Genomic DNA, 20886 nt, shown 5'->3' with positions numbered 1-20886 from the left:
TATTACTTCCAAGCCTGCCGTAAGTCACTTGGGTTTTAATGAATACCTTCAATGGCTAGGATTTCAATAAATGCTAATGATTGTTGAGAAGGCAACAAAACAGAACGGGCTTTGCAGCCAACTAGAAAGGTGTGTGAACTCTCATTTCTCTTGTAAGCTCTGTGACATTGAACATGCCACTAAACCTGAGGTTGAATGTTCTTGGCTCTGAATTTTGGCTAGTTCCATGTATATGCTTCGAGGCCAGGACATGGAAGCATACAATCAGCGGCAGCTTCATTCTCCGTTCTATCAGCTGTTCCAAACTGTAGCAAGAACAGGTCATGCCAAATTTGTTAGTTTACATGGTGCCACCTCCTGTGGCTTCAATCTGCAACTCACAAGCAGAATTCAACGAGAGCAAAAGAGTTTATTTGAAAAAATTACTATGTATTGAAAATATACATTAGAAATTATTACATACGTCCATAGCCTTCCCTCCCCCACCACAAAAGTAGAAATATCTGCTTGCTATGCTAATGCCATAGGTAAATCCAAACCAAAAGAAAATCACCAGCAATCTCCCCTCCTCATGTGCTGAGGTGAGGGGAGGTCGATTGTATGTGTCAGTCAATAGGAGTTGAGCAAATCCCAGTCTTCCACAGCCAGACATACACACTTCTGCTTGGCCGACTGTGGCGAGCTCTGTTCTTGCTCTGACTCCTCGAAAGCTCTCTTCTTGCTCTTCTTTGATTCTTGGCTCAACAGTGGCTCATGGCAGTCCAGAGCCTTCTCCCTATAGAACTGGAGTTTTCCAGAAGAGTTCATGTGGGTCTCTGCTAGGGGACATTTCCTTGAAGCTTCTGTGAGAGCTCGCTTCTGATCTGTAGGAAGAAGAAGTGGGTGAGTTTTCCGTGCTTGTGGGACAGGGCCTGACAAAGTCTGAGACCACCCAGGACAAAGACAAGGCCCCGGGGTGGTCTGGACTGAATGCTGAGCAGCAGGAGTGGCAGATACACTACCACAGCAGAGGGAGAGGTGGGCACTTACTGGGTTTAGTGAGTCTAACAAATATCTCGAATCAATTTTCTCAATTTCTTAAGAATAAAAAATCTAGGATGACACAGAAATAAATAAAATAATACATATAAAGGGATAGTGTTAGGCACACTCTTAAAGCTAATAAGCTGTTGGCTTCCTTTTTCCTTTCAAAACCTGGACTTGACTCTGACCTCTCCTTCTGTAGTATCTGGTGTGCCCTGGGGTTCTGATGTTGTTATTGGTTCCTTCAGCATATCACTTAATTCTTGTTTAAAATGACAAAATGAACATTTTAACCTATCTCCGGAATGTTTCTATTTTCAGAACTCATGGACCTAGAGCCTTGTGCATGCTAGACAAGTATTCTACCACAAGCTGCAGCCCTCATCCTCTAGAACACTTCATTGCTTCCGTCACTGTGTGTTTGTGGGTATGATGTGAATGTGCACACACATGTGGCACCGTGCATGTAGAAGTAAGAGGACAACTTTTTCGAGTCAGTGCTCTCCTTTCATCATGAGATCAAACTCAGGCTGCCAGGTTTGCATGGATGGCCAGCACCTTTGCCAATGAGCCATCTTAGCAGCCCAGAGAACTCTTTACCTTATAAACTAAAAGCCTGTAACTATTTAGTAGAAATTCCTTACTCTCTCCCTAACTACTTCTCTTTCTCAGTGAACCTGATGCTCTGGAAAGCTCACAAAAGAAAAATCATAATACAGTATTTTTCCTTTCATGACCGCCTTATCTCATGTAGCATGTCTTCAGTGTTCATATGTCAAAACATCCTTACCTTTAAAAAAAAAAACTAACAAACAAACAAACAAACAAAAAAAACACAAAGGATTGGGGCTGGAGAGATGCCTCAGCAGTTAAGAGCACTGGCTGCTCTTCCAGATGACCCAGCACCCACATAGCAGCTCACAGCTGTCTATAACTCCAGGATCTGACACCCTCACATAGATATACAAGCACTAATGCATATAAAATAAATAAATAATAAAAAATTAAACAAAAAAAAGATTTATATCATTTTAATTGTATGCAAGTGTGTGAATATGTGCACATGAGTATGTGCATCTAGAGGCCAGAGATTCTGGGTCCCCTTGAGCTAGGTGTTGTAAGCCACCAGATGTGGCTGCTGTGAACTGAATTCAGGTCCTCTGTAAGAGCATGTGCACTCTTAACACTGAGAGAGCCATCTCTTTATCCCACGTGTCCTTGCTTTTTAAGACTGGATCACACTCCCTTGTACATGAACACTGCATTCTATTAACCCACCTGTCTACTGCAGGGCACTGGCTTACAAGTCTTTTTCTCTCATGTTTGAGACAGAACACATGGCCTTGCCCATGCAAGACTCCCTTTAGCACTGAACAGCATTCCTAGTCCTGCTCCAATATGTTGGCAACACTCAATTGTCTGTGCTGTTTTCTTCTGTGCGACCATAGGTCTTCATTGGAGCGAGACAGAAACAAGTAAGTAATAAGAAGAGGCCTTCCTGATGGCGGTGCTTGCACTGTGAGCTATGCTGAGGGACTGATTTGTCTCAGTGATCATAATAAGTTAATACAACTACAATTAATTTTTCTACAGAGATAAGAGGGGCTGCCTGTTTTAAGAGTGTAAAAACCCAAGAGCAAAACCTCCAAAACATAGGATTCTCACAGAAGTACTGAGCTGCCTTTCGAGGCTCCGCATCTTTCCGCTGCCGCACCGCTTCCACGCTCACTCGCTCCCACTGCAGAATGATCTAAAAGGAATTTGGAAAAACTTGAACCCAAACAAAACTTGTCTCATTCCTCCTTGGTCCCTTCCCTTTTCCTCCTCTTTTTGTTGTTTTCCTTTTTTTGTACCAGGGAGGGAAGCACTGTTCCTCTTAGCCTTTGGTCCCTTTCCTGAAACACAAACCTACTAGTAACTTTTGTTCGTAAGAATCAAGTTAGACTGGATCTGAAAACATGTATGTGTATGCAGCAGGCCAGCCTGCTGAGCTTCCTCCTGCCCAGCTCCATCCTGTTCTAAGCTAGGAATCAACTGCATGAACTGCATAAACTGAACACTAAAAGCCGAAATAATAGTCATAGTACGTTTCACACATTCCCAGACCTTTATGCCTTGAAACACATCTGTAATAACTCACTTCTATGTGTGTAGGATGTCCATATTTCTATATCCACATGTTACAAATATAATTTTACTTATTAGCTACTGCTGCTTTCTTTAGAAATATGACTGGATATAATAAACTATACATGACAGAATGAAAAGTAAGTAATCATTTCAACATATTTTGAGTAACAAGGACTTTGCATTTAGTATTTCTTACTAATGCAATGCAATGATTATAAGGACCATAAATGATGAAAAATACTTGCAGGATACATAGCAGTTCAAATATTATAGACCTAGCATGGTAGAACACACCTGTAGTTCCGGAATTGTGATTCTGGGGCTAGCCTGGGATACACAGTGAGACTCAAGATATAGACAAACAAAACTACAAACTGTAAGAGCATATTTACTAGCCAGACAGCCCATAGCCAATTATTTAACCTCTGAATCTCCCTTTCGTGACATGTTAAAGAGAGCTTAGTGATGACATGTATCTCACAGGGCTGTTCCAAGGATGGCCCAGAGGATCTAGTAGGGTCTTTTATGCAGAAAGCACTTGGAACATATTAGTTATGGATTCTTCCATGATATTTCCTGGCACTGAAAAATGGTTACTGATCTAAGGGAAGCTAAATGGACTAAATCAATTTGGTGACTTGGTAGAAAATAAAGACGATGTCCTTCAAACAACAGAAACAGAAGAAGGGCTAACTGTGGATACAGAAAAAGAAAGCAAGTTTGGACAAACTGACTCTGAGATGCCAGGAAGACAAATATAGGTAGTATTTGGGAATGCAAATGGCTTCTGATATTCTAGTCATCCTTTCAGGACACTGAGAAACAGAGGTATAAAAGGGAAGGAGGAATCAGCTAAGACAGAAAAACCCAGGGCATGCATGTTTATATTAAATGCCACATAAAGCCAAGGAAAGTGAACACCAGGCTACTTAGCAGCTTCCAGAGACACTAAAAGTAGAACAGTAAAGGCCAAAACCAGACTGCAAGGGAAGGCAGCAAGGTGTGCAAGAGTTAAGAACAAAGAGAACACAGATGTCCTGGTAGTGAGGGACTCACCTGAGTAAGGATAACTGATATTATACAGAGAAAGAAAGTACCACCAGAAGGTGACACTGAGAGTGTGGGGTGAGGAAGCAAGGGAAATACAATAAATATGACAAAGGAAGCCGAAGGCTTTTAGGAATAAGACTGAAAGAAGAAATAAATAAACAAGGGTTTACCATTGAAATAAACTTGCATAGTTATTTCCTTTAAAAAGAAGGGAAGTAGAATACAGCTGGAGAAGTAGAGAAATTTGGAGACAGAAAAGAAGTGGGTTCCTATTAGACAACCTCCCTCTTCAGGGATGGGTCAGCCTGTAGTTCTGCAAAGGATCAGCAGGAGGCCAGGAAACCACTCCCTCCAAGTCCTGGAGGTCCCAGGTGATGGTAGGAAGCTACACTGGTCGAATCTACTGACTTCAAGGCCACACTGTTAGGTGGTTTACTTGGTCTTCACCAAACTCAAAAAGAAATCCTAGCTTTTGTAAAAAAAAGACTCAATGTTTGTTCAGTCATACAGCTAGCTACTGAGTTTGAGGCTCAACTCTTTGACTCTCAGTCTCTGACTCCACAATCTATGATTTTTCCACCGTGTCATTTGCTACCAACCTGTAGGAGGTCTTGGCAAGAGCCATGTGTCCACCAGATGCACCTAGGATGGAACCTGGCGTCCACTCTGGCAATTATTGAACCATGCCTATCTGGAGCCAGCTCCAAATGGTTCTGAAATACTTGACACAGGACCCCCTTCTTATCTACTGGCAGGTGATGATGCTATGTTCAGGCTGGTGGACAGGTTCTCCACCATACCTTCTGGCTCAGAGCCAAGGAAGAACTCAGGACAAAGTCTTTCATGCTTCTGCCAAGAATCAACAGTTAAGTGTCTGAAGGGGAAAGATGCCCCACATAAGTGAGCTGCTATCTACCTGGTATCTTTTGACTTTCTATTCAAGGCTATACTTCACCACTTGGGAAGTGCATTATGAAGTCAAGAGAAACTCAAAGGCTATATCTTTCACTGGCAAAAGAAAGGGCTCCAAAGAAAAGAAATGTCAGATTTGAAACCTTTTCAGTGTGACACCAGTTAATTCTCTCTGGATTATAGCACACTGTGAAGACAACAGATCTGACCTCTTCCCCCTCTTCTTCCTCCTTTTTGCTTAGTGAGCTATAATTTACTTATTTCCTGAATCATTTACAGAATAAGATGGCATTCTAGGGATGAGGCCCAGTCTCTCAAACAAAGCAGGGAAATATTAAGATCTGATGTCCAAGACTACTACCTCCTTAAATAGATGGGTGAGTAACAGACTATCACCATTGATGACTGAGGAGTACAACTGAGGCAAAAAAGAATCAAAGAGATTCATGTTTATTTGACATCTAGGTACCTAGAATTAAAATGAAAAGCTGTATTAACTGTAGTGAAAAGCCTGGCGTACCTGGTCAGCCCAGCCCTCTGTTTTGCAGTTACTATGATCAAATTCCTTCAAAGGCACTTTGGAGTGAACAAGGCCTATGTGTGTCCGGAGCTTGTCCTTAACGGCTTTGATATCCTAGTGAGGGAGAAACACCAGAGGTATGAATACATTTCCAATTCTTACTTGTTTTTAGTAGCAAAGACCATCATAAATTAGGTATGATAGTACATACCTATACTTCTAACACTCTGGAGATTGAAGCAGGAGGATCATGGGTTTCAAACCAGCCTGGACTAGCCAACCAGACCAAACACCAAACCAGTTGGGCATGGTGGGTGACATATGCCCGTGATCCTAATATTCAATAAGCAAGGACAGCCCTGAGTTTGAGGCCAGCCTAGGCTACATGGGAAGTTCAAGCCCAGGAAGCGCTACATAGTAACACTGTATCTCAAAAACAAAGCAAAACAAAACAAAATAAGACCATCATAAATACTAGCTCTTTCTAAACTTCAAATTGTAACAGAAGCAAAGTCCCATATCATAAAGCCTGTAAGGCTGAAAGAGACCAAAAGCTTTACCTTTAGTCCTGTTCCAGAGATATCCAAGCAGTTTAGTTTTCTAAAAGAAAACAGGTATCCAATTCCAGCATCTGTTATCTCAGGGTTACCTAGACATCAAAAACACGGCAGCATTCTGTCATAACTGTTGGTAAAACCCCACAGTAAGCTCAGGGAAAAGCACGGGGCATCAATGTGAATGTCCCTGAGTGAATTCAATATGAATTCTTATTTTTTCTACTTGTGACATGAAGCAACCACACTAGATCCTTCACAGTCCAACTACTTAGGACTCAGATGAGCAGAAAAATACATGATTAAGGCAGTTATCCCCACAAGATTAGGAGCTTCGGAACTAGGGAAATGGTGCATACGATCCTGCTCATCACCAGTTCACCTCTGAAGTAATTACAGGCATGTGTTCAGTTTGAGAAGACCTGTGAGGAGGTACTTACAAACAAGGGACTATCACTACTCTTACCATTTTGTTTTTCAGAAACTTTTCTTTCTTACAGAGTGCCTTTTCACATCAGAGAGTACTGCTTTAGCTGTTTTCTCTAGGAATACTAAGCATAGTGCCAGCAATACAGCAGATGCTCAACAAGTATTTACTGAATAGGTAACTTCCCTGGGAGGGATGCCAGGGGATTCAGCCTCATTACTGTACAGATGCCAAAACCAAGGCTCAGAAGTCAAGCAATTTGCCCAAGGGTACAAAACCACCCTCTGCCGGGAACCAATCCACCTTGCCACAGATGACAGTATTACTGGACTCTCAAACCGCTGATTTCCTATTACTGGAGTCAAGTTAATCTTAAGTTATCACAAGAGTGACTTATTCTGCTTTTTATTAGGTAAATACTGATAAAAAGAACCAAGCCGACAGACACTATGGATCAGAGATTCAAAGTAGAGCCAAATGTCCTTATGTATGCTCTTAACATGACAGAAGGGCCCTGCTGGCTATATGCTGAGTGGCATGAGCAATCCAAAGGGCCTTTTCCTCTCTGTAGGAAGTGGTGATAAGCTGTAAAAGGCACTGGGTCAGGAGTCAAGAGGCGCTGGCTTCAGTCCTGTCACTGGACTGTTATGGCTCCTAGGCCAGCTTGTCTTTTATCCCCTCAAACGAGGGGAATGATGACCCTAAAGCCATTCTCCAGATATTAATACCCAGTAACTTACAAGACAGGTCTAACAGCATAAGATTCTCAAGGCCTCTTTTCATCACCCGGACTGGTGCTGTCATTTTCCGAATGCCTGCATCAGATAAGCAATTATCCTTCAAGTGGAGCTGAGTTACACTAGAGAAACAAAGGCCATAAAGTATCACTTGATGAATGTTTGAGAACATACTTGGAAACATTTCACTTAAAAACATAAAATATTAGTATCTCCAAATACTATAAAAGATCACCCAAACTCTCATTAAAATATTGTTCTGTTTACAACTGTTCTTTCCTGCTGATATTCTTGAATTTTTGTAAATTTTTAAAAATAAATTATATGTGTACAGTGTTTTGTATTCATGCATGTCTGTGCACCACATTTGTACTTGAGGAAGCTAAAATAGGGCACAGGATTCCATGGAACTGTAATTACAGATTGTTGTGAACCATCATGTGGGTGATGGGAATTGAACCCAGATCCTCTCCAAGAGCAAGTGTTCTTAAACACTGAGCCATTTTCCAGTCCCAAATTTTTGTAAACTTTTTGTTACATGTATTTATTTTGTGTGTGGACAGGGTAGAGATGTATATGCCATGGTGACTGGGGAGTTGCAGGACAACGAGGGAGTTGGTTCTTTCCCTCTATCATGTGGGTTCTAGGGATTGAACTCAGAGTCATCAAGCTTGGTGACAAGTGACTTTACCCAGTGAGCCAGGTCTCCAGCTGCAATTCTTTTTATCACTTGCTATAATAAACTAGGGCAAATAAAATGGACAAATGAGGGATGACATTTTTCAATCCTGATGGTTTCGACTACTACAGGTTAAATAAAGGTTACTTAGGGGCTCAGCAGTTAAGAGCACTGACTGCTCTTCCAGAGGTCCTGAGTTCAACTCTAAGAAAGTACATGGTGGCTCACAATCATCTGTAATAGGATCTGATGCCCTCTTCTGGTGTGTCTGAAGACAGCTACCGTGTATTCATATACATAAAATAAATAAGTAAATCTTTTTTTTTTTAAGTTTTTTTTTTTCTTTCTTCGAGACAGGGTTTCTCTGTGTAGTCCTGGCTGTCCTGGAACTCACTCTGTAGACCAGGCTGGCCTCGAACTCAGAAATCTGCCTGCCTCTGCCTCCCAAGTGCTGGGATTAAAGGCACCTCCCGGCCTAAATAAGTAAATCTTAAAAATAAATAAATAAATAAATAAATAAATAAATAAATAAATAAATGTTACTTAGAAGCTGGGCATGGTGGAGCACACCTTTAATCTTAGCACTAGGGAGGCAGAGCCTGGCAGATCTTTGGGAGGCCAGCCTGATCTACAGAATAAGTTCTGGGACAGCCAGGGCTCTGTTACACAAAGAAATACTTTAACAAACAAACCAAAACAAAAAAGGTTATTTAGAAAAAAGAACAAATAAATTATCTTTCCTAAGAGCTTTCCAATCTATACTGCTATACCAAGTGGACAGAAGTTGAAAATGTTTTTAGAAAAAAATATTAGTAAGTAATACAAGAAAGTAAGTGACATTCCTTAAAATGATCCTACTGGACGATCCTTTTAAAAATAAAACAAGGCCTAGAGGATGGCTCAGCAGTTAAGAGCACTGAATGCCCTTCTAGAGGACCTGGGTTCAATTCCCAGCACCCATACGATAGCTCACAATAGTCTGTAACTCCTGTTCCAGGGGATCTGACACCTTCACACAGATATACATGCACTCACACCACCATTGTACATAAGATAAAAATAAGTAAATAAACAAAACATTTACAAGTAACAGTGGGCTGGTACCTGGACAGGGCCTCATTGGTGAGATGTTCTAGAAGTTCATGTTCATCTCCAAGCCAGCAACAGGAAAGATCCAGGCGGGTCAGCTCCCGGAAAGACTTGATCTCTTCAAGCTTTTCTGCAACCACCAAATACCTGTGCAGTGTGAGAGCAATCAATAGCTTGTCTTGTCTTTTCAAACTTTCAGGTTGTGACTTTGTGCCACAGTCAACATGACATTACCCCAAAGTGCCAAGAAAGAAGCACAAACACTTGATGATTCTATCACATGGGTTGGACTAATTAGTAAATACCTCAAAAAACCTTTGTATATGATGATAGAATAAATATTTTTTAATAAACAAAAGACTATGAGCAAAGGCAAATCACAAGGAAAAAGATCCAGTTTTTAATTAGCCAGACCTTGGCAGTAGTGCTGGATCTCACCCGGGAATTTTCAAACTTACTCTCTCTTTTTTTTTTTTTTTCTTTTTTTGAGGAAGGGTCTTACTCGTAGTCTAGGCTGGACTTGATTTAAAAGTCTCCTGCATCAATTACATGCACGACTTTAATCTGCGTATACTAGAAAGTATTTCAAAAACTATCTAGCGCATCACATTTTTCTCTTTCTACTGAAGCTCAAGCTTGAGCACCCATCTACACTGCTGGATCTGTTACCCTAACTACCCTCAGAGTATGCTGCAGCACAACTCTCATTTAGATGCTTATTAAGACAAACTATGAACACATAAGTGACTTAATTACACTGGAGCACCTGGCCAAGCTGTTATCAAGAAGCATCAGGGAGGCCTCTGGAGAGGAAGAGATCAAAATGGCATTCCACAGCCCGGCTGGGCTCTGCCCTGCCTTCTAGTTGTTCATCTATTTCTAATGAGGTCAACAGAAAAACATGAAAGGGATTAGGTGTGACAGGAACAGGAGAGAAGAGGTTCCTAGGGTACAGGAAGCCTGACAGCGGCCAGAGCATCCACTTCTCATCTACGTTCCTTGGAGCCTGTGATTTCTACAGCAGAATATGCTGATTAGTGCACAGCGCTCTTACTCAGCAGGATCTTGACTGCCAAAAAAAGGAAGGATAATCAGAAGGGAATAATGGGGTGGAGCTTTTTCCTTCCTATATTCAAATTAAATTATCAGTGTTAAAGTGACAAGTGGCCTACTAGATAAATGGCTTGAGGTGCTGGGACCCTTTTTAAATTGAAAAGTTTAAGCTGCTTGGAGACACAGCTCAGCTGGGTACTCAAGTAAGCATTACTTACCCAGACTATTGTGCCTGCACTGAACATGAAGCTGCTTTCTACCTTCTGATCACAGTCCTGAAGTGTTAGTGGGGACTTAGGGGGTTACTGACAATTAGGGAAAGGAAAACACACGTCCTCTGATCAATTACCAAAGGATTTTTAGTAATTCTGAAATTAAGGGTGAAGAACATAATACTGTGTTATGTGATTAAGAAACATTGTGGAACTCAAGGCTGAGGATTGGCACAGACAATACTAAATGCTAATCTAGGACACCAGGCTCCAGATTCTTGTTTGCAGCTTGTCTTCCAAATGACCTTTCAAGGCCCAAATAGTAAAGAAACAACAGAACACACACACACTTTAGTGCAAGACAGGCCCGAGTTTGAATTCTTTCTACTTTATTGTGGGGGAAGAAGCAGAGACAGAGATAGAAAGACAGAGACAGGTGGGGGAGAGAATGAGGGAAGACAGTTCTCTCTCTCTTGGTCATGTGAGCTGCAGGAGTCAACCTCAGGTGGTCAGGCTTGAATCACTGGGAACTGCCACTCTTTACCTGCTGAGCCAAACTCATGGCCCAGTCTGTATTCAAGCAGCTTTAATTACTGCTCTATCACTTAACCCTTTTGAGCTTCAATTTTTTCCAGCTATAAAACTGCATTTTCCCATTCTTTCTTTCCAGAATTAAGAAAAACAAACATTTACAAAGTATATGGCAGACTATGATCACCCTTTACACAGCAGTGATTATTACTACCTCGTTAACATAGGGTGAAATCTTAAGGAAGATGGACTTGCTCTCTGTGAGCACCATTAGGATTAAACCACGAGGGAGTTTTGTCTACCTGGACCTCAGCCGTAAAGACACTGGCTTCTTCTCTCAGCAGGCAGTTTCTGGGCCTAATAAGGTGTTCTCACCTGCCTGATTCTATTATTTTCAATTATTTTCTCAAAGTTCTTTCTTCTGGCCTGACCCCCTTTGTGTTGGTACAACAACTCCACACAGTTGTTCTCCAACCTCTATGCATATCACGCACAGCATATTCCATGGCATGCTCGCACCTACTACTGCATACAATAATCAAGTGTTTTCTTAAAAGCCCACTTGCATCTGGGCATGGTGATACATGCTATTAGTACCAGAACTTGGGAGGCAGAGGCAGGCAGATCTCTGATTTCAAGACCAGCCTGGTCTATTCAGTGAGTTTCACAACATTCAGAGCTTCACAGAGAAACCCTGTCTTGAAATAATAAGCAAAAAAGTTTTTTTAAAAAAAGCCCATTTGTCTAAAAAAATTTAAAAAAAAATTTTAAAACTAGGGTTTTGCTACTAGCCATGTACTGGCTCCATCACTTGCCTTAAACTCACGGCACTCTTCCTGCCTCGGCCTCCTGAGTACTGGGATTACAGAGATAGTCAATACGCATAGGTTCATTTTTTCATTTGTCACATTCTGAACATTTTACAGTCATTTAAATTACCTCAGAATATTATGTTAACTTCATTATCTGACTATGCCATAATCTGTTTAACACATTCTCTAGCTTTCATTGTCTCACTGCTACAAAAAACAATGTTACCAGATTGAATACATTTTTTAAAAATAGTATTATTTGGGTTTTTGTTTGTTTTGAGACAGGGTTTCACTGTGTTACCAGATTGAATACATTTTTAAAAAATAGTATTATTTGGGTTTTTTGTTTGTTTTGAGACAGGGTTTCACTGTGTAGTGCAGGCTGTCCTAGAACTCTCTATGTAGATTAGATCTCACAGAAATCTGCCTGCCTCCACCTCCTGAATGTTGGGATTAAAGGTGTGGACTACCATGTACAGCTTAAAAGTTATTTTTAAGCCAAGTCCTCACTATGTCATCTAAGCTGAAAATGAACTAAACTAGGCCTTCTGCTTCAGGACTTCAGTTGTTTGTTATCACGACTGGGCTCACAAGAGAGGCTCTTTCCTCTGTCCAGTTTCACCTCCTGTTTTTTCCTGAAGCCAAGAGTAAGAAGAGAAACAAGAAGGTTGAATCCTTTTACTGTGTAACTTCATTTGCAGCAACCACCTGCTTAGAGCCCAAATTTCTCCTGTAAGATAGATGTTGCTCTATAGGGTGATCACCATACTTGCTGAAATAGACTTAATATACAGAATTAGAGGCCAAGCATGGTAGTCCATGCCTGTACACTCAGACAGCAGTGGAGGGAGGATTACCCATGAGATTGAGGCCAACTGGATTTACAGTGAGTTTTGGGCAAGCATAGCTTCACAGAAAGGCCTGTCTCAAAAAACCCAAGCAAACAAAGTGAAGTAGGGTTGAACAAATCATGTAGCTGTTTTTAGGTCTCTCAATAAACCCTGCCAAACTATTTTCCAGAAATGTTACACTCACATATTATTTTGGTACTGGAGCTGTTACATTATTTATATGCTCATCAAATGTGAATTAAAGTGTTACTATCACAATCTACCCAATCAGACTACAGAATATTAGGGACAAACAGCATTTTCAAAAGCATGGGAGCTATCAGACTATAAAGATAACTGGAGAAAGTAGGAAAGTGGAATACCAGTTGTAGAGCATGCACTCTAATGAAGGAAAGTATGCCTTTGAGCATTATTGCTGGGAGAGAACTGTAATCCATTTAAGTTTTATATATTCTCAAATATGGAGTTTTTATATATAATTCTGCTTTCATCCTTCTAATTTTCTATAAAAACATAAGTAACTTGGACTAAAGTACAGGAGCGAGGCAGGGCAAGGTTGGCCATGCCTATAACAGCACCAAGGAGGCTGAGGCAGGAGTTTGGCAGTATAAGGCCAACCTGAGCTAGTACACAATCCTACCAAGGAAGGAAGGAAGAAGGGAGGTTGAGGGATAAAATGTGAAATAAATTGGCTTTGTCATTCAGCAAGATAAGTGTTTTCCTTTCATTGGCAGCAATCCCATGTAGGCTACAGCACAGACAGTTTTCAGGAAATGCCTGCTTCGCACACGTCTAAGGTTCTGCTGTGTTCTCTGGCCTAATCCTTTTAAAGCAAACATATGCAACCTGATCTGGGGTGAATTCATTAACTCCACGAACCAATTAAATAAAGACAAATTATGCCTTTCTTCATGTTTTATGAAGAAAGATCCACCTACCCCTGCCTCCTGAGTACTAGGATTAAAGGTGTGCTGTTTGGCTTCATTTTATAGGTTGTATTTATTATTCAGCTCAACGGTAAACTGATGAGTTGGGGAATATGGCTCAGATAGAACACTGTATTAGTATTAGGTCCTGAGTTGGATCTTCAGTATCACGCACACACAAAATGAATTAATAGCAAACTGCCTTTTAATCATGAAAAAGTTGAGATGGTACATTATAAAACTAGGTCTACAATACTGATTACAAATGATTTTGAAATTATGTGAAGAGAGAAAAGTACATAGGTATATAAGACATTTAGTTATCTACATTTCCAGTTTGACAAACTGGAAAGCCACAAGTTCAAAGTATCTCTGGAATGAGAAAAAAAAAGTGGTTGGGCTCTGGGAAAGGAAACAGGAGGTTTTGAACTGTTTGCCAGGGTCATTTTTACTCTTTTAAAAGTAGTAGATGTTCTCAAAGTTTTCTTAAATGATAATGAAATAAATATTTTAAATATATACAAAAAAGTACATGAGCAAAGGCAAATCAGTCACAAGAAAAAAGTCTGCTTTGTAAGGAGACAGGCCTGGATGTTGGGAACTTATTTGAGCATTTCAAAACTTCTGGATGTTTGAAATTTTAATCATGCATTTTAAAAATGTTACCGTTTAATCTAACAGTCAATATCTAGTGTTCTTAAAACTGAAACAGGACCAAGAATTCTGAGTACTAATGTTCGCAATCCCAAGGCTATATCAAGAGATATTTGGCAACTCATACATTTCCTGTATTCTCTTATGAGAAAAGTTGACTCCAAGGGAGCAAGATGGTATACGCTTATACCTAAAGTCTGAAGAGGAGGACAGAACAGTTTGTGTCCTTTTTTGTTTGTTTGTTTTTTGTTTTTGTTTAGATTTTTTGAGGCAGCATTTCTCTGTGTAATAGCCCTGACTGTCCTGGAAATCGTTCTGTAGAGCAGACTGACCTCGAACTCAGAGATTCACCTGCCTCTGCCTCCCAAGTGCTGAGATTAAAGGCGTGGACCACCATCACCTGGTAAGCCTCTACCAGCCTGGGAAATATAGCAAGACAGTATCTCAAAGGAAAACAAACAAACAAACAACGAAGAGAAGCTGGTTGCCAAGTATTTTTATCTATTGGAAAAGCTGTGGTAGCCATCCTAATCCTTACAGAACATTTTCAAAATAAGATTAAACGTTGTCTAAGAGCTGAGGAGAGAAAAACAATAATGATCCCCTCCTGCCTCCTCAAACTCCCCTCAAAATGACCTGTACTTTAAATATGTCAGTTCAAAATTGAAAGTACTGTCTGATGGTAGAGCCTATGAGGCTGTTAAGCCTGGGCTTGACAGGATAAACATCCACTGAAGTATTCACTAGCTAATGAGAATACCCACCTGTTTCGCAAGCACAGTGAGCAGAGCACCAGACTTCCATAGGCCTCAGTGAATTTCTGTAAAGCCCTCAGCCCTGCACCTGGCTCTGTGAATTTCTGTCTGGCTTCAGCAGCAGAAAACAGCTTCTCAGCAATCTGCTCAGGAAAGCCAATAAGGGAATCAATGTGATCAACATTGTCGGAGATGAAGCCCAGCACCAGGCTGAAGAGGGATTTAGCAGAGTAGCGCAAATTCCCCTCTCGGGTGTATGTGAAGATGAAGTGATCAGTCTTCTCTTTCTGTGCAGTGTCGTCTTCCCTGTTCATGCACAGCTCCACGGAAAAGCCTTTGGGAAAAAGTCTGAAAGGCCGTGGCTTCTGCAGGCTGTTCTTAACACCATCCAGAGCCAGATTGACCATGTGTAGCTGCCCGTTTTCTCGAACATAGATGGGCCCTGGGTCCAGGTGAGCTTCTGAGTTGAGGTAGTAAGCCATTGCCTCGGTTGCAACTGTAAAAGCAAGGTGCGTGGAAGCAAATCCAATTAGAACGTCTTCTGCAGTACGAACTTCACCTTGCTGTGCCCACAGCTTATGATCCTACCACTATGAGGAAAGCCAGACTCAACAGTTACTGAGAACTTTGTCAGTATGAGGCTGTTCCACTGTTTCTACCTTAAGTGCCTCTTTCGCATTTTTCTCACCAATTTAGTAATCTACTAATCTTTCAGAACTTGAGCTAAAATTTCATTTCTAAAATTTACCCAGAAGTTACAAAAAATGCCAGCAACAATTCTTTTAGAAGTAGATTCACAGCAGCACAGCTTATGTTAGCAGAGTAATGAGGAACATCCTAAATGCCCAACACTTAAGTATTAGTAAACAGAGCATACACTATTTCATCAGATGTTATGAACCCACTAGAATTTTGGAATTAAAAAATGTTTACACACAGAAAAAAGTAACTCCCCTAGCTGGTTTGGCACCTTCCACACATCTCTTTGTTGCACTTGGCTCACTGTCTTATTGATTTGCTTCTGGGCCTGTTTTTGCTGCTTTGCACACAGAAAGACCACATTTAACTCACCAGACTCCATAACAGGACTCTGGTACAGTGCAGTCCTAGTTCCATAAGCCTTAGGTAAACCATGAGCAAAAGGATGTCTTGAATTTACAAATAAAAGCCTCCACAACAAAGGCTAAAAATAAATAGTCACTACAGTCCCCCAGTGTCAGATCTGTTCAGATTCTGTTGGAGCACTCTGAGGTAAGTTAAAAACCAAAAAGCAATTGTGTTTTTCTTTAATCCCATTAGTGACATTATGCATCAAGAATTAATTGTAATAAATACTGTTTTCTTGAGTAACTGAGATTTCAAATTACACAAGAAACTGCTATGTTAAATAAAGGCATCTGATTATCATTTCTACAGTAAGAAAGGGGGAAATGTGAATTTCAATACCATGTAGGCCTATCAGTATTTCTAAAGGACTCTGAAACTATCCCTCAAAGACTCTGGTTGACTTTTGGAGTATATCAAGTCAGCTTCTACATCAATACCTACAATGTGGCCTGAAGCCACTTACAAGTGTCAGCAAACAATTAAGTCAGTGACAAAAATGCTGAGTCTCTGAAGATCAAACAATGATCCTGTTTGTGGGAATCACTACTATTCATTTTTCTCCCGAGAATAATTATGTGTATGCAGCACATCAGAAAGAAGGACCCAGCCTAGCCCTGGAGCCTCACCCTTTCCGGCTCATCTACTATGTCCTATTCTGTGGCCCTCCCAATGCTACATGGGTAAACTGCCACTCACTTGACCCACTGGAATTAGCTTAGTTTACTGCTTTTGGTTGTTCTGCCTGACTTAGCTATTTCCTGTTCATCATTAACATTCAGCTCAACCATCACTCAGCATTCTCCTGGGAAACTTCTCCAACCCCAGTACCAGTCCATGCCTGTCTGGTTTTCCCAGAGCACCCAGTGTTTCCTTTTACACAACACTTAACACTGTGTACTATGTTCACTTGTTACTGTATCCAAAGCTGTTTTTCTTTCTTAGGTCGAACACGGTGCTTAGTACTGAGTAAGCACTCAACAGATATATGCTGAACTGAATGAGACCTCAAAGGGGTAGATTTAGTGCTGAGTTGAAGGGCCTGCTGATATTGTTGCTAGGAGCCAGGCGCTCTTCCAGGCAACAGCTGCAGGCTCCTCCCCCACTTGTCAGACCCTTCTGCAGGTGGTAGAAGCAGAGCAGATGATGGGGCTATATTGCTACTGGTACTACGTGGGGGGCAGGGGAGGGGGAGGGAGGACAAAACAACTAAAGTAAAAACAAGCTTAAAAAAAAAGTTTTGTCATAGTGCCAGCTCTTACACTTCATACTCTTGCCAGCATTCAAGGGCTGCTTCTGAAAAGATGCCCCCCCCAACCCCCACTCGTTATAAGAGCTTCTTTCAGCAGGGGCAAGCATTTGGCCCCTTCGACCTCATAGACCTTAATCTTAACCAGGAGAAAAAGAAAATATCCTTCGATCTTTAAGACTAGCCCTTCAGAGCCTACTCTATCTAGATATCAGAAAACAGATACTAGGTATAGCATAGAAACAAATTATTTGCTACACAGACAAGAAATGATCAAATGGGTGAGTGAAGGAAAGAAAACATTTTATCACCACCATTTTAGAGAGGCCCGACATTTAGTATGTAGTCCAGGCTGGCTTCAAACTCAGAGATCCTTCTACCATAGCTTTCCAAGTCCTGGGATTACAGTCATAAGCCACTCTACTTAGTCTAATGATCGAACTGTAACAGCAGAAAGGCAAATCCTACAAAGATAATGTATCTTAATGGGCCAACACACCATAATGCTGACAAGGAGGAGGAAGGAAAGACGAAAACCCAGGTCTTACTTATATGCACTGCTCTTAATCCTCACCTCTAACCTCCCACAAACTTTGGAGTAAAACGGAATGAATGGATGACTTCTCATGAAAACTAGAAACATGATTCCATCCAGCAGATGGCACAAGTAGAGTGGGACCAGAGTTTGGATACCAATTTCTTACTCTGTCCCTCTTGGTAACTTTACCCTCCAAGGATCATTTTCAAAAAAGTTATGACTATATCATATCTTCAGACTACTCATCAAACAGTATTCTCTTTTTAAATGATGAAAAATTCAATATTTACTGAAGAGTAAATCTGTATTTTTCTGTCCAAGCAGTAATCCAAGGCTTTGCTTTCTTCAGTTATTTGAAGAACTACTCTTAATTTATGGAATCATGCATGGTAACCTTTTTGTTTTTTTTTTTAAATCCTGCATTCTTCCAATAAAGTACTTCCTGAAGTTTGTGAGGTACTATAAAATGATCTAAGGATTAAATGAATGTTTGAACTTTCAACTTTAAGAACCATAAAGAGTAAAGCTTCTATACTGGATATTGCTTGCCCCTCACTACTGTTCATGTTGACCTACTACAAACTGGCCCCTTAAAAGACAGCCTTTCCTTGCCTGGGGATGGGAGTGCTCATTTAAACTGGAAAATTAAGATAATAGATATCTGCAAGAATAACAATGTTCAGTGTATATCTCTTCCAGCTATGTGTCAGATTAACAAAGTGACAGGCAGTCTGGTGGTGTTCTAGCCCACTACAGAGACGCAGCTCTGTGATCTACCTGAGCATGAAAAAGTATGGTACAGCAGTATTAGCATTACATTAGTGAAGCTGAAGTTAGCACAAAACATATAATTTCTTCAAATAAATTAAACATAACCTTGGTACATTAAAAATTTAGCTCTCTACAACTTCTTTAAATAAGAGACAAGATAAAATAATTAACAACCAAACATGAGTTTTAAAACCTTGAAGCCAGTTTCCAAGGAAAAAGCATAAAAATTATCCTAGAGAGAAGAGAGGAGAGAAGGCAACAGGATAATAGTGCTAAAACTGCAAGCTGAGCCTATGGTTCAGGAAAAAAAAAATAACAAAACCAAAACCAACAATCAAAAAGAACACCTAACCTTAGTATAAGTTAGTCTTCTAAGAATAATAAGTAGGCCAAAGTAATGATCAGTGATAATGATTCCAGATGTGATTGAAAGCTACCATTTATTACATACCTACAAGCTGGCAAGCACTGTTAGGTACAACATAAAATGATGTCATGCAATCACCGATCCTATGAGGTCAGTATTGCCACTTAATGGATGAAGAGCCTCAGAGAAATGAAGGAACTAACTTAAGGCTCACAACTCCTAAATGACAGAGCCTGAATTCAATCACAGGGCTGTGTAACTCCAAAGCACAAGATCTTCCCACTTGCATGATGCTGTATCTCAAGAATAAAAATACGACAGCAACCTGAAAAATGTTTTTAAAACACTCAAAATTAATCTCACCGGCTATTTGATCTCTCTAGAACTCACAATGCCTCAAGCTGGGGATTAAGAGGTCAGGGAATATATTAAAAAACAAAACAGTGGCCATCTGAGGAAAAGAGTGGGTGGAAACAGAACCAGGGCTCACTTAAGGATGAGGCGTTCCTCCTTCACTCTGCCAGGGCAGAAATCCGCCATATCCACACACCAGGAAAACATCTGTCAACTCATGACCTTCATCTCAAAACTGCAGACACCTTTGGCTTATTTGAAAATGTAGTGGTTTTTTAAAAAGACTTTTTCTTAACATAGCAAGAAATCCGAAGAGAAAGTAGTTCTAAAGTATCTCTAACCAACTATCAATCCACCTTCATTGTTCTGTGTCACCGCCATTATTGAATTTCCCACTACTTGTTTTTTCCTGTAACTTGGATTTCTCTACCTGCTTTCTCCCCTAAACTGCAGAAACTCATGTCATATCCAGGCCCATACTTTGTCCAAGAGCAAGCTAATCTCTCCCACATCTTGATAGTTTTACTACTCTAGTTTTCAAACAGAAAAAATTGAATCCCCCACTCCCCAAATTCTAACCTTCCCCGTTCACTCCCAGATCTTCGACCCATCTTCCTCACATCCCAGACTCTTCCGTGCCCCCTCAAAATTCGGCCCCGGTCCTCCAGACTCAACCCCACCTCCACCTGCCTCCTAGCGACCCGTTTCCAGCCCCCATCCTTCTCTCCTTCTCACCATCGAGGTTACTCTTAGCACCCTAGTCTCTCCATCTCTTCCCCGGTTTTGAAGGTCCTCAACCTTCAGAATCCCCTTTCTTCACGCCTCACTATCTCCAACTTCACAATCCACGGCCTCAACTAGTTTCTTCCCTGCCCCCCAAGTCCCACCCCTCCCCCTATTCCAACCCTAGCTCCTTGCCTCCGTGCACTCCTCAACCCCTTTTTTCCCCCCTTCCCCGGCACTCCCACCCAAGCCTCTCCCCAAGTCCACCTAAGCTAAATCCGCTCTCTCCCGCCCAGAACCCTAATTCTCACACACCCTCAGTCTGACCCCGGACGCCGCCGACCCCACCCTTATACCCACCTCAGGCACCCTATATCTTCATCCTCCCACCTCTCCCACCGCGAGCTCTACCTCGTCCCTAGGGCCTTTCCCCTCCCCCAGCCCCCTCACACTCCGCCCCCGCACCCACGCGCTGCCCGAGGCTCGGCGAGCGGCCCGGCCCGCGGCCGCCACCTACCTGTGCCCCTGCCCGGGGCAGCGAGCGGCTGCACCTCACTGGCGGCTCCTTCCTCCACTGAGCGGCTGACCAGGAAGCGGCTCGGCACCTAGGCCACAAAGCCGGTGAGGGTGGGACACACACAGAGGGTGGCAAGAGGGAGGGGCTGGGGGCGACCTGCCGCCGCGGGACCGCGGGACCAGCGGGGAGGGGGAGGCCTCGGCTGGGTAGGCGCGCGTGCGCGGGGCCGGCATGAGGGGCGTGGTCTGATCTGAAGTGGGCGGGGCATATGGTGGGGCGGGGCCTGAGTGGGGTGGGACAGCCGATCTGAGAAAGCCGGGCAGTCGCAGGAAGGGTGAAAGGGGCGGG

The 20886-nt window shown here is 41.8% G+C and overlaps 2 protein-coding genes across 3 annotated transcripts in view; one reads left to right on the top strand and one right to left on the bottom strand.

The window, feature by feature from the left end:
* Window positions 1-389: 389 nt before the first annotated feature.
* On the bottom strand, window positions 390-20785 carry Lrrc42 (leucine rich repeat containing 42). 2 transcript variants are annotated; one of them, XM_028786021.1, is made up of 8 exons: window positions 20539-20785; window positions 14925-15411; window positions 9137-9268; window positions 7357-7475; window positions 6196-6284; window positions 5636-5749; window positions 2689-2773; window positions 390-863 (listed from the first exon to the last, which is right to left on the bottom strand). In XM_028786021.1, the coding sequence occupies exons 2-8, from the start codon at window positions 15395-15397 to the stop codon at window positions 610-612; spliced, it is 1266 nt and encodes a 421-aa protein (XP_028641854.1). In that variant the 5' UTR covers window positions 15398-15411; window positions 20539-20785; the 3' UTR covers window positions 390-609. The 2 variants fall into 2 exon arrangements, with proteins under 2 accessions (XP_028641854.1, XP_028641857.1); XM_028786024.1 differs by lacking the exon at window positions 20539-20785 and adding an exon at window positions 20382-20458.
* Hspb11 (heat shock protein family B (small) member 11) overlaps window positions 20545-20886 on the top strand; it is a 28736-nt gene continuing 28394 nt past the window's right edge. Inside the window, exon 1 of the mRNA XM_028786037.1 lies at window positions 20545-20642. The gene's annotated coding sequence lies outside the window, so the exon portion shown is untranslated. The remainder of the gene's footprint in view (window positions 20643-20886) is intronic.

The sequence above is a fragment of the Grammomys surdaster genome, unplaced genomic scaffold (genome assembly GCF_004785775.1).
Source record: "Grammomys surdaster isolate TR1022 unplaced genomic scaffold, NIH_TR_1.0 100, whole genome shotgun sequence".
In the NCBI taxonomy this organism is placed as follows: Eukaryota; Metazoa; Chordata; class Mammalia; order Rodentia; family Muridae; genus Grammomys; species Grammomys surdaster.
This window is presented reverse-complemented; position numbering and strand designations above follow the sequence as displayed.

Excerpts from the sequence above, each read along its gene's own strand:
- Lrrc42 (XM_028786021.1), bottom strand. The coding sequence starts at position 15,397 with ATGGCTTACTACCTCAACTCAGAAGCTCACCTGGACCCAGGGCCCATC. Across the intron at positions 7,476-9,136 it reads ACCAATGAGGCCCTGTCCAG|TGTAACTCAGCTCCACTTGA; the intron begins GTACCAGCCCAC and ends TTGTTTCTCTAG. Across the intron at positions 5,750-6,195 it reads TCTCTGGAACAGGACTAAAG|GATATCAAAGCCGTTAAGGA; the intron begins GTAAAGCTTTTG and ends CTCCCTCACTAG.